Source organism: Apostichopus japonicus, chromosome 12, assembly GCF_037975245.1.
Source record: "Apostichopus japonicus isolate 1M-3 chromosome 12, ASM3797524v1, whole genome shotgun sequence".
Taxonomy (NCBI): Eukaryota; Metazoa; Echinodermata; class Holothuroidea; order Aspidochirotida; family Stichopodidae; genus Apostichopus; species Apostichopus japonicus.
The window spans coordinates 18,035,808-18,050,206 of NC_092572.1; the positions used below are offsets into that span (position 1 = coordinate 18,035,808).

Sequence of the window (14,399 nt, forward strand, 5' to 3'; positions counted from 1 at the left end):
GTGGGCGCCAATCCTTTTAACGATGTTGAAAACAAAATGAATATTTTATGGTAAATTAATAACTTATTTCATTATGTTAACGTTTGTGCAGAGTAAGCGACGGACAATATATATATCTATATATATATATATATATATATATATATATATATATTTATATATATATATATATATATATATATATATATATATATATATATATATATATATATATATATATATATATATATCATATGATAGTAGGCCATATTCTTTTCATCTCTTTTATTGACTCATTTGACATTTATACAAATAGACATGATAATTTTGTGAGTTCTGTAATATTACAATACAATTCAAACAATGCCTAACAAATTAATATTTTCTTATCTTTAGTTTTATTAGTACATAACAATATCAATACATACAGTGCAGCTGCAGAGACAAAACGTACAATAATACTTTTCAAATATAACGATCGAGACTTGCACAACACTGAGAAGCAAAACATTACGGAGAAGAAATACTAAACAGGAAAGCAAATGAGACCCTACAAAAAGAGCGCTAATTGCAAATGAAATCCTTCTTACTAAATGCAGTTTTAAATTCTTGAAGGGAGATCGGAGGATTGAGCTTATTTTTACATAGATGATATTCAATTTGTAAGTTAAACTTAAATTTAGAGAGCCCTGAAGTACTTTCAAGAAGCTTAAAATTTTTTAACTATTTCAACCAAAGAGGCTTCACTCCCCTCAATGAAAAGCGTCGTGTCGTCAGCATACTGTAGAATACGAATTTCATTGTTGTCAATTGTAATACCTTTAATAACTTGACTACTCAAAATTGTTAATGCAAAAACCTCGGCACATAAAATAAAAATGTACGGGCTTAATGGGCAACCCTGTCTAACACACCTGAAAATAGGGAACGAATGGCAAGAAAAACCATTGTTACACACGCAAGCAGTAGAGGTGAGATATAAAGTACGAATCCAGCGAGAAAAGTCATTCCCGAACTTGAAAAAACTAAGAGTTTTAAACACAAATTCCCATTCTAACTTATCAAACGTTTTCTCAAAATCAACAAACACTAAGAACCCTGGAGTCGACATGGTATCCGTATAATCAATCGCATCTAAAAGACAACTAATATTTTTTCCTATGAAGCGACCCTTAATAACCCCGTTTGATTCGGACCGATTAATTTACTGATGACATGTTTTATTCTAAAAAATAGGGCCTTCGAACTTTTTATAGTCTACTTTAAGCAGACTGATGGGACGGTAATTTTTAACTAACGCAAGATCTTTATTTGGTTTGGGCGTAAGAGTGATGATACCACGAGACTGTTCGTGTGACAAGGTGCCATGATTGTAAGAAAAATTCGTAACCAGATTGGATATAAATGGCCAAAAAAACTTATAAAATTCGGCTGTTAAACCATCACTCCCTGGGCTCTTATTATCTTTAAAAGTAAATAAAGCATTACTACATTCCTCCTTTGAAAGTTCGCCATCACAAACCTTGGCGTCTTTACTACTAAGAGGATTAGAACAGCAAAGGTTCTGGAAAAAAAGGAGATGGCTTACAATCCTGACTACTGTATAAGTCCTTGTAAAAAAAGCTTAATTCCTCCAAAATGCTAACTTTATCTGTGATATTATCCCCAGAACTATTTTGCAATTTAGGAATGACATTTACCGACCTGTTGCGGTTTTCTAAGTTTAAAAAGTACTTTGTGTTTTTTCACCCTGCTCCACCCATCTTGCCCTAAAACGGATAACAATGCCTTGTAACTTATTATCATAAATAGCGTCAAGCTTACCTCTAGCATCCTTCAATCTATTCAAGTCTTCGGGTAAAGTGGAATTACAGTAAATACGCTCTAAATTACAAATCTCTTACATGAGTTCTCTTTCTTGCTGTCCACAGGCTATAGCTTTTCTTGTGCTGTATTTCATAGTAAAAAAAAATCGTATTTTGTGTTTAATTAGTTCCCATTTCGCAGACGGATTACTATCCTGAATGTCGTGGCTATCCGAGATAATATCTCTATATTGAATAGTGAACTCAGTATCGAGAAGTAAAGAGTTATTAAATTTCCGAAAACCTGGACCACGTTAATTATTATGCAAATTGAGTGTGAGATTTACTGCCATGTGATCGGACTGAATAATGGGCGAGAGATTGTTTGTTGCTACCAAGTTACAGATATGACAAGAGATGAGAAAAAAAGTCCAATCTACACCTTATTCCCGGGGTAACGTTCGAACTCCAAGTTAAGTTTTTCTGGTGAGGGTTTCTCTCCCTCCAAAAATCACACAAATCAAAAGCATACATTAACTCAATACACTTATCCCGCGTTAATTAGTCATAGGATTACCACCGATTTTGTCGAGGTCTAAATTGAAAACGAAATTGAAATCCCCTCCAAATACAATTGCATCATTGTTAAAATCAAAAAGAGACGAACTCAAGAGACCCAAAAAATGTGGATCGTCTGTGTTAGGACCATAAACATTAACTAGAGTAAAAGATCTATCTTCAATTAATGTCTCCACAATAATAAATCTACAAGTGTCAGAGAGGACAGTAAATTTACTTGGCTTCTACGAGACTCACGTACGTGTAAGATAAATATAGTTAAAGATATGGTACAAGATAAGACATACAAACAATTAAATACTAAACAACAATCAATCAAGAAGTGAAAAGTTCCCGCTCTTCCCGGGGTGAAAAACACGCCGGGAGAATACTTCTTAAAGGGATCCATAAGGAAATGAAAACGAACCTTCCGATGCTGAAGTTACTGCTTTATGGGCGAAGTAGCAATATACAAATACTGTACACAAATACTTCACATCGACAAGGGAAGCATGAACATCTGACAAAGACATGAGGCCATTGCGTAATACAATACATATGTAAAGTTACTTGAATAAATATGGCTTCCCTTCTCTGCCCCTCCAAAAAAACCCAGATAATCTCAGCGCACACCGTTCTGGTACAATTCTTGAACTTGCGAGGCCCACTGCCTCTTCTCTTTCAAGTCGGTCGTAGTAAAATCGTCTATTATATAATAATCTTTATTTAATAGGGCCTGCCTAGCTTTCTTTAAAATGTTAATCTTATCCTGGTAAAAAGAGACCTTCACTACGAGGTGTCTGTCCCTTCCTCTTACCAGTTTGCCGTCCATGTGCGCCCTTTCAATCTAACAAGAACTAATTCCGACTTCCTCGAAAAGAGCTTCGACGCCATGTCGATACAGTCCTCTCCCTGAGTGGTTTGCAATCCAACGATACGTAAATTATTTCTCCTGGAGAAACGTTCTCGTTTGTTAATTTGGGCGGCATGTAGATCTTTTTCATCGACAGGTTGGTTCACTTTTTCCTCGAAATTGTCACACCTTTTTTGTAGATTTTTATTTTACTCTCGCAAGTCTAGGAGAGCCATGTTGAAATCATCCAGTAAAGACTGTACTTTAAGGAAGGTTTTCCGCAATCGTTCTATAGTAAGGTTTACATCCCGTACCGAATTGTTGCCTTCTGTGTCTAAGTCCGACTCACCTAGCCGCTGGTGCGTTAGGCTGGAGTCTAGGATCTGCCCTACACAGGGTTGTGTCGCAGACTCCTGATCTTTTTTTTCTTTCTTAGGCTACCTTTTGGTCTTCCAGGAGGCATTTTGGCGCAAAATGTGTAAACGTGTATATATAGACTTTGTAAAATAAAGTTGGGGGCTCTCGGTAGTAAATTGGTAAATTCTTAGACAAAAATATCCCTAGCCCAGCAGCAAACACTTCTGACTACTCCAACATCTCAGGCCGTTTCAAAGCTCAAAACTCAAGACTTGATCGAGTCTAAATATTATTGTGAGCCAATTGCTTTCGCGGGTGTGGACGGAACTCTCATCCGGGGATTGGCCTATTGAGAACCCTTTGGCCGTAGTTTTGAAACTATGACATTTTTACATCAGAAACAGATACAAACGAAGTAACGAAAAGGATATTAAAGCTACGTTTCCATTAGCCAGTTCGAGTCACAGGAAAATAAGACTCTATCAAGTTAGAACATTCCATGTTTAAGAATCGAAATATTAATTGTCTTGCATATTGCTTTCTCACTAGCCCTGTATAGCCTCACATTTTGAAAGGTATATTTTAGAGCTTCCCGTTGCGAATTGCCCTTTTGTCACAGGATATTACGCATCTTAATAGTCATATTTGTAGATTTTGTAGAATTTGTAACTTCCCACTACAATCTGTTAACTTTTTCTTACACTGAGTTTCGAAAAGTTGATTAGAATCTTTATAGCAAAGCAGATAAAAGTTAATTTAGACATTACATCGATCATAAGAAAAACACCAAATATTTTGCAATCTCTTTTCACGTTTTAATTTAGTACCCTTTAAATGGTGGAGAGTCGATAATCAGTTTTTAAAAATAAATCGAAGACTCATTAGTTAAAGTGGCTGATCAACTTAGTTTAGCACACCACTCGATAGCAAATTCAGACGTAAAAAACGTGACTCCCTTGTGTTCCTCTATAACAAATAAATATCTAATTTATGGACAACCAGGCGCGGCGGAACGGAAAAATTATTGGGGGGGCTAATATGTGGAGACTATCTAAGCGGAGCGCCACCATCGGTTGGCGCGGAGCGTACAAGAAAATTTTGGGTTTTTCAAACCCCCTAGATGGCCGGAAACGGCACTTACCGAGTGTTTCATGCTGCGAATACCTAGCCCTAAAACATGGGTCTCAAGCCTGCAATTTCTCAGATTGCACGTAAAAATTTGTAAAAGCATTGTAATTTGTATATTCGATGGTGTTTTAAGAGAGTATACTCGACGTGTACTCGCAGAGACGTTTTTGAGTGTAGTAAATTACTACTTGCAATTAAATGCAATAATTACAAGGGCGTCGGAAGCTATTTTTGATTGGTACGGCGGTTCAGAATGTGGCCAACTATCATAATTATCAGGGGACGTTTGGTAGGTCAAATTACGCTACGCGCCACCATGGTTGGCGCGTAGCGTAATGGAGAAAATTTTGAAAATATGCCTCCCAGATTGCAGGAAATGGCACTTCCCGAGCTTGAAAACAAGACCCCTGCCATGCCAGAGTAGTCACATTTAGCCTACTTGCCGTCATCATTATTGAAAATTATTGAAACATATACCTCCGAGAATTTGTTTTCCCATATTTTAGTCCTACTTTTTTTTAACTTTTTTTTTGCGTCGTGAATATTGGTCCGGCCTTCGCCGGACCTGCCCGTACCGGCTCCGACGCCCTGAATTAAATAAATGTCATAAGAAAAAAACAGAAAGCATTTCTTAATGTCAACAAATGGGTAATTCCAAAACCATGTGCAGTTGCCAACAAATTTCTATGACCTAGCACTGTCATCATGTCATGAATGCATGTACCCTATACAGTACAGGTGAAATGCTAATATTGTGTTTTTGTTCGTTTAATAATTGATTGCGTTTAAAAATAAAGCCATGTTCCACGCCTTGCGTGTACTCGTAGTGTAAACGCAAATGTTCATGAGTGTAGCGTTTAGCTTATTACCATCTTATTTAAAACACTAACATTCGATGAGGCATGATACAGACAATCAATTATCATATTTAATTATTACACCTATGTAGTATACGTGTGCATCGGACAGATCGACAAGTATGCATTAAAAAAATGGGCAGATGCACGTTTCGGAGCCTTGGTAAATATTGGGGGGGCTTATCATGCATTTGCCCCCTCAACTTTTTCATTGGGGGGCTGAGCCCCCCCCAAGCCCCCCCCCCCCGGTTCCGCCGCCACTGTGGACAACAACATATGCAGGATTTACGTTGATATACAGTTAAAGCCTAAGAATATAAGGCAACATGGATCCATCGTAAATGTTAGTCCTTAAGACTGAGGAGCAGACGATATCATTAAAGCCCATGACATGTGCTACTGTCAAATAATTGAAAATGTGTAAAACTGTTAGAAAGTCCAGAAAGACGACAAGCAGTCTAAATTTGATGTACCATGCTGCAGAACTTCTTGGATAAACAAAAACTGTACTATAATACTATTCCATCACAACAAAAGTCCAAATGGAAATAATCTCTCCGGCAACTAGGAAGTTTTGTAAATGAAGTAAACTAGGCCCTATTTTTTTGTCCTGTCACAATTTGTTTGGTTAAATTTTCTGTAAATTATATTTTGTAAGTAGTGTTAACCGATTATTTAATAGATTTAAAACAGCTTGTTTGAGCGTGTGTCGAGAATCTTTCAAACGTCACAAATCTGTCAAGTATTGCATGAAAATAGAACTGTTAATTGATTAAGTTTGGACAAACGACAAGAACATCTGCCGCAGGAAGGCTAATAGGTGAGTTATTAATTAATGTGACGGAATCAACCTACCGGGTACACATGTAAACATATATATTTCTTATTCACTAATAATAACATTCACTGATGTCATGGACCGTGTCATGTTGATACTTCCAGTTTCATCTGTATCAGGGCTGGCAGAATTCTGCTCGGGTTTGTTGCCTTGGAAACAACCACAGTCGCTCAGTATTTGCTTGTAGGCTGTTCTAAATTGATGGTTACGCCATCCATAGATGATAGGATTCATGAAAGAGCTGATAAAAGTTAACATCTCACAAAAAGTTTGGACAGCCAAGAGTGATTTCAGATCCGTCGCAAGATAAATTTCGAAAACGTTCTTAAAACTTTGTGGTAACCAAAAAATGGTAAATGTACCAAGCACAATGGCGCTGGTTATTGTTGTGCGCATACGCATTTTCCACTGAACAGACTTAGCTCTCTGAGACCTGTTATTTGATACAGAATCTTTTCTGAGGTAAGCGATGTAGAAGATTCTCACATACGCAATAATCAGTAATAGTAGCCAAGTAGGTATTAGGAATGACCCAACGAGCGCGTGAACTGTTAGTATTGGGGCATCGTACTGTTCCAGTCCACACACCCATTGATATGGATCGCTACCGAAACTCCAAACTGGTAACGTACCGAAACAAAAACCGAACGCGAACCAAAAGATGATTATTTTAATCGTTTTCTGTCGTGTCATCATGGCGTGATAACGCAATGGACGCGATATTGCCATATATCGATCGACGGTTATCGCTAACAACAGGCACATAGAAATGGCACACAAAACATACGCTGGTAGAAAGAGATAAGAACGCGAATTAGCGTGGCACGTAGTCTCACTAATAATCAATCTATTTGATATCGTCAATGGAACTGCAACCAATCCGGTAAGAAAGTCGGCTATCGATAAGGCAAAAATATAATAGTTGTTAACATTGCGCACTTTCTTGAAGCGAATAAATGTCGTCAGCACCAAAGCATTGCCCAACACACACATCAGTATTATGGGAATGTACACAGCGACGTATGTAATGCTTCCAGTAATAGACACTCTCAGCGATACAGACTGACCCTCCATATGCGAAGTATTATTTGAGAAATTCATCATGCTTCCTAACTTCTTAATAACTTGGATAACAAAATGCAACAAAGCAATTTCTTTTCAAACAGAATGTGAGTTTATCATTTACATAAGTATTATCTTCGACAAACATATAAGCAAGTAAGATACCTGCACTTTTTTCCCAAAAGGTAAGTGATGTACCATCACTTTTCCAACGAAAGTAACTTAACATATACTCTAGTAGTGTATGGCCTGTACAAGAATGTTCTTGACTCACTTAAACACAAAGCTTTGGAAGCAAAAATTTTAACGCTCTATAATTGGCTGCTGATCAGTTGTCTATCGTGTCGACGATATTATAACGAAGATACGTGACGACCTGTACGTGGGCGCCAATCCTTTTAACGATGTTGAAAACAAAATGAACATTTTATGGTAAATTAATAACTTACTTCATTATGTAAACGTTTGTGCAGAGTAAGCGACGGACAATAATCAGGATGATGGATATGTATATATATATTTATTTATTTATATATATTGTTACAGACCCCTAAGTAATCTCAGTAATTTGTATGATTTTTGCAACAAATAGTTATGATAAATCAATATTTTAGAATATTATAAATTAATCTAAGAATCATAGTATAGAAATGCCTGGTATGTGTGCATATCTGGTGTGTGTCGAATATTTGGAAAAGTTGAGAAGCTTCTAGAAGAGTTAGAACATATGAGAACAATTTAGATCATCTCACCACAGTACACATTGGAACATGCTAGAACATTGGAGTGCTACCAAGGGGACATCCTCTGTGCTAGTTTTAGAACACTAAGTGAGGATTTCCTGGAAAGGTGAAGTGACCTTTTGGATTGGTTGAACTGAGCTGGAGCTACTTTTAGATGCTTCTAGAATGAATGGACGTTGCAAGATCTTTCTAGACTTGTGGAAATGCTATATAAGCACCCGATAATTGGAGATCAAAAATTTTTAACCATCTTGGCTCCAGGAGTTTTGTAACATCTCGCTCAAGTGAATTCTACAATTCCAGTGTGAGTAAATACTCACTTAGTTTGACAGTAGAGTTATAGCTGTCTTTATATTAGTGGATTTGTCACAAGTTTACCGGCTTCGTAGTCGTCCATCGTTGTGTAGCCGTCTTCGGTTCTGTGCCAGTCACCACTACTTATTGTGGCCTCTGAGTTACCCAAGGACAGGAATCCAAGGATAAACAAGCTGCAAGCACAACTTGGACATTCATTAGTAGTTGACCTCCGAGGTGGAAGTCATCAAGTTGGGAGCTGGATTTCTTCAATATTGGACATTCGTCCGCCGACATGTTTCGCCATTAACCTGTACGCTGGAATAATCGCCAGGACTTTTTGCCACTGGACTTATGTTGCAGCTCGCGTCGCGGCACACACCAGGTCGTGAGTAATTTATAGTGTAACTTATTAAATCTGTTTTAGTGTAAACTGCTTAGATATTGATAAATGATCTTTGTTTGATTTTAATTACCTTGAACACACAATTAAATAAATACTTATTGTTATATTTAAAGTTAAATTTTACAGTGTATTGTTTAGTCATTTCAGTTGTGAACCCAAGGGGAGGTGTATTCTGGCCTTGCTCGAGTTGATCGTAACAATATATATATATATATATAAATGAAAATCGTAATGAGAAGGAAAATCAAGAACAGTGAAAAAACTCCACCGGGATTCGAACCCGGGCCTCCCGCTTTGTACGCGGACACCCTAACCAACTAGGCCATGGACGCTGATTGTATGACCAGAGGTTCGAAACCGGTAAGGAAGGTCGTAATTTCTCTGTAGGCGTTTGACACCATGTATGTATCAATACACACATATATACCAGACTGTTCTGTCTGTTCTTTGGTATACTTGCTCAACCTCGTTTCATACTTCACACAGTTGGCTGACACAAATCAAAGCTGTTTTTCTGCAGTTGCATCGTCCTCTGCATCCTTTTGTGCAGCCACAACGAAAAAGTTCTCGCGATGACTTATTTGCCTCTGGTAGGGAATTCCATATCGGTCTCTCATTTTGGCGGATCAGTCCACCCCCACTTGTCAGGGGATGGCATTTCCATGCAAACTTCTAAAGCCTTACCCCAACAGTGATCGCCTGTGTTCATCCTTACTACCTCTGGGCCGGCAACCATCCATCGTCTGAGAGCATCAGGCTTTGGGTCAGACCAATAGCTCTATCATCGCTCTTTACCATCGCATTGTTCTGCTCATGCGCCTGATCAAAGGCTATGGCTGAAAATGGCCGTCTTGACTTACAGTACATACTTTAAAATTGCCTTTATTGAATTCTGCAGCAATGTCAGGATGTGCTCTGCTTAGACTGGTCATGTCCTGTACATGCACTGACATCCATCTAGCATAGGTAGTGTGATCCAAGCTGAAGAACCATGGTGCAATTTTTGTTAAGGAATCAGTATACAGAGCGAAATCTCCCACACGCTGTGCTCGCACATATGTCAAGACAAGAAGCTCCAACTGAAACACTGTGTACCAAAAATTGTGGTATCCCTTGTGTCTTTTGAACACACCAGTCGTCAAATCCTTCTGGTTGTACCTCTGTATCTAGTGTCCCCTTGTAGTTGTCGTATGATTCCCTGAGCAGTATGTACAAATAACTAGCCGTAACCTGATGTGCATGTCTAGTGCTAGTAACATGGGATGCCCTCAGAAATGAATCTGCAGTTCCTATTGATGTGACTCCAGACTGAACAATTGCCTCTACCCAGCCTGAATCTTCCAGCCAATCACCGATCGTCTTGAATCCAGTCATCTCAATGTGTAACACTCCAAGCACTATGAAAAAAATATCTCCCCATAGTCTGCAGGCCATTGCCACTGTATCTGTTTGGCGATTGTGTAGAGGGGCTGATCCAAGGTGATCACTGGTATTTGGCCAGGGTTGAGTTTTTCTACTGCTCGCTTTATCTGGTCCATCGAGTGCTTGATCATGGCAGCAGACTTTGAGTCTTCGGAAACAGTGGTAACAGTGCTGTTGTAGCAGGTGGACGATCTCGTACTGGTTGCTGACTGGCATGATATGCTGCCCAGGATATTTTGCTATCGTTGTTGATGTCTTCTAAATAAGTCTGCTCTATGATCTCTAGCCATCTATGTACCTAGTACATGTAATTGAGTGCATTCATTTATGAAAATTCAACTCGAATTATCTCTAGATTAGATTTAAAAGGTCAAATCACTGTAGCAAACGTGGGATTTTTTCGCGATGGCTCCACTTCTGAAAATGTTACTTAGGGTGTCCTCTACCTGTGTGCCAAAACTCATGCTTGTATGAAAAAATGCTATATTGTTACATAATTTTGCTGATATCTGCCTAACTAATATATGTAAACGGTGCTTCGAAGTAACGTTGTAATGCTTTGCCGGGAAATCCCTGTTATCCTCCTGAGATGTTAACTATGACTTAAGCAATCGTGCACCTGGCCTTCCGGTCACTTGAAGACTGGTCACCGCACCTCAAGAGGCGGTGTTCTTTAAGTAGAACATTCTCGTGCAACTGATGGTAACGTGCATGTGCCATGTTCGCACTCTTTGACAAAAAATATCATACAAGACATCTACGTACGTTGCGTTATCATATCATTTTCTATTAACCAAGTTGGTATGTTTTTAAGTACCACGGCCCGGTGTATAACTGTTCGTAGATATTGTAAATGCTATTGTTAGTGCTACTACATTTGCATGTGGTATGAATCATTGTAAGCAGAATGCGCTATTGAACTGAAAGAGATTATTCACAGTTTTTTGACCGATTTTTATCATTTACGTTTTTTAGTAGCGCTCTGAACTGTGTGACCCTGTATGTAATTTAGTAAAGATCAGTGTTCTGCTGTGAATGGATATATTTCATTTAGTCCGCAGCATTAGTGAATTAGCCTAGGTCAGCTATAAGAGAGATTCATTACTACCATTTAGTCCACCGATTGATTCTTAGTGTATTTACATCAGTTAATGGCATTGTAGACATCGCTAAGTTAACTCTGTAGCCTTGAAGCTGGTTTCGTATTTGGACGCGGCGTTTGGCATTGCGTTTCGCGCGGCGTTATACGTTGTGTTATACGCTGCGTTTGAATTGCGCTAACAGTAACGTCGTGCGTAATGCAAACAAATAAAAAATATTAAAGGGAGTATCAATTTTATCAACTTCTGTAACTGCAGAAAAAGGTGACAGCTCTGCTCACATGTTCTAATTTATTGGGTTTCAAGGATACATAAAAAAATTAAAAAATTAAATTTAGAAATACGATGTGCATTGTGTACTTTCTTCACTTTGATTACATGCTGCACAACGCCATCTAAAATGAACTATAAAATATTCGTTTAAACTAGCAAATCATTTCATTACTTCAGTCATGTACACAGTGGCGTAGTCAAGGGGGACGTGGGGGGCGACAGCCTCCCATGAAAGCTTGTCGCCCCCCCCCACCCAGTCGCCCTCCCACTGGGATTTTGGGTGTCGAAAAAAAATTACATGTGCGAAAATATGCCATCGGCCTGAATGGTCTCGAATCTCCATGATGAGGTTTCTAGGTACTGGAATGCCAAAGAAGATGTTAAAAGGTTGAAAATGCTGACATCATACAGGTTTCTCACATTATTGCTCGCGTCATTGCCTCGATACTCTGTTACATTTTTAATCGGGTTCTCACTTCTGGGACGTACCCTGATGCTCTCAAAGCCGCTAAAGAACCAAATTTTCAAGAAAGGAGACAATACTATCGCTGAGAACTACCGGCCAATCAGTCTATCCATAGGCGTAGGAGCCCAATTTGATTTGGGGGCTGTAATGACTTGCCCGGAAAAGGTAACCAAAATTCTTCTCGCGTTCAACATGTAGCCTACATATCATATAGGCATGCATTGGTTGTTACATCGCAGGCCAATTAAAAACAATCATTTTCCGTGTTATTACCCTTCCATATTAGTTATAGTTTTGGGAGAAGTCGTTACAATAATGATAATATAAGTTTAACCATTCAAAAACACATTGCAATTTATTTTTCTTCCAGTAGGTGCTCGAAAATTCTCAGCATATTGCCCGAATTTTCAAAAAAATATTTGGTTTGGGGGCTGCAGCCCCCAGCCCCCCAGCCCCCCGCCTCCTACGCCTATGAGTCTATCACCCTAATAATATTTCAGACGCAATCTTTGATGTCAGTTTGACATATAGTTTGGTCATTTCAGTATGTTACTTGGCTGAAAGCCCAGTCAATCTTTCTTTGTTTTCCACGCACACATTGCAGATTTGTCGAAAAATATCAATGCCGGTGTCAAACTCACAAAAGATATGTCATAATATTTCAAAGTTACTTACCAGACTGTTTTTTTTTTTTTCTATTTCACTAAACTATTTGATGACCATATCAAGACATGGGATCTCAAAATAAAGGATGTTGAGAAATCTTTAGAGCAGCTCACAGGCCTGGAAAGTGTCATTTTCAACGATCTAGGAGGCCTTTTTAGCTAAAAAAAATCGGTACGCTGCGCCCCAAGTCATGGTGGCGCTCCGCTTAGATAGTAACAAGACGCCCTTCCAGGAAAAGGTCAAGCCCCCAGCGCCCTCCACTTAAGAAAATCCTGGCTACGCCACTGCATGTACATATATATTGAAACCAACCTATCAAATGACAGAAAATAAAAATAAAAATCCAATCAAGGGAAGTTTCCCAATGAGTCAATTTTAAATAAAAGTTTTTTTCTTAAAATGTCATTTATATGTTCTTCGTAGATCATTAGAATAATGAACAAACCGGATACAGTTGAGCAATGAAGTTCGGAATGAGAGCCGCAAACTAACAGATCATAAATTATTCATATTACTTATCAGTTCGAAGTAAAAGAGCTTCATAATGGAACTGACACAATTGCAATGTTAAAATATTTAGGAATGCTTGAAAAGAAAATGTACGTTATTGAACTTCTGACAGCGACATATGATTAAATATTAAAATACAAATCATTGAAGCATCGCAACTAAAAGACTGTTATGTTAGTAACTAATTAATGCTAAACCTGTACATTGAGGAGAAATAAATAAATAAATAAATGTAAACAAATTCAAGTGTATAGTTGAGTGAGCAAGCACCAAAGTAATGCATGAAACGTATGTACAACGAATATATATATATATATAAATATATATATATATATAAATATAAATGAAAATCGTAATGAGTTAGAAAATCAAGAACAGTGAAAAAACTTCCAGCCTCCACCGGGATTCGAACCCGGGCCTCCCGCTTTGTACGCGGACCCCTAACCAACTAGTCCATGGCCGCAGATTGTATGTCCAGAGGTTCCAAACCGGTAAGGAAGGTCGTAATTCCACTGTAGGCGTTTGTCACCTGTATCGAACAATACTAATTCTGTTTTTGGTGACATATTTTGCCTTACTCTAGAGATCAAACATGATGCTAACTAAATATATATATATATATATATATATATATATATATATATAATTATATATATATATATATATATATATATATATAATATACAAATATATATATATATATATATATATATATATATATATAATATAATATACAACACATGGGTTCTGAAGAGGGCACTCGTTGAGTTAGAAGTATGTTTTCTCTCGGGTGTGATCTGAGTTCTTTTTGATGGTTTCTCAAAATAACTCTTCACGATATAGGAAGGAGTTTTCAATTGCATGGTCAATGGATATTTTTTGTACAAGTTCTTGTTAAGAGCTCACAGTTTTCTCAAGGATTCTCCAACCAAGTTCAGTTCAATTCAATCAATGAAACACACGAATCTTAATCAGATTTCAATTAAATATGCCTGTAAGACTTTTTTACATGGAGAAAGGGAAATTACAGAACGTCATAATATCGTAAAAGGTTGGCGATAAACAATGATCATGGCAAATAT

General features: G+C 37.9%; 1 protein-coding gene and 1 long non-coding RNA gene across 2 annotated transcripts in view; one reads left to right on the plus strand and one right to left on the minus strand.

The window, feature by feature from the left end:
• LOC139976768 (uncharacterized) overlaps window positions 1–14,399 on the plus strand; it is a 267,039-nt gene that overhangs the window by 170,767 nt on the left and 81,873 nt on the right. The gene's annotated exons all lie outside the window — the stretch shown is intronic.
• On the minus strand, window positions 260–7,795 carry LOC139977847 (adenosine receptor A2a-like). The gene has a single exon (XM_071987533.1). The coding sequence runs from the start codon at window positions 7,477–7,479 to the stop codon at window positions 6,421–6,423; it is 1,059 nt and encodes a 352-aa protein (XP_071843634.1). The 5' UTR covers window positions 7,480–7,795; the 3' UTR covers window positions 260–6,420.

Bases quoted from the DNA above. Each gene is read 5' to 3' on its own strand.
- LOC139977847 (XM_071987533.1), bottom strand. From the start codon at position 7,479: ATGATGAATTTCTCAAATAATACTTCGCATATGGAGGGTCAGTCTGTA.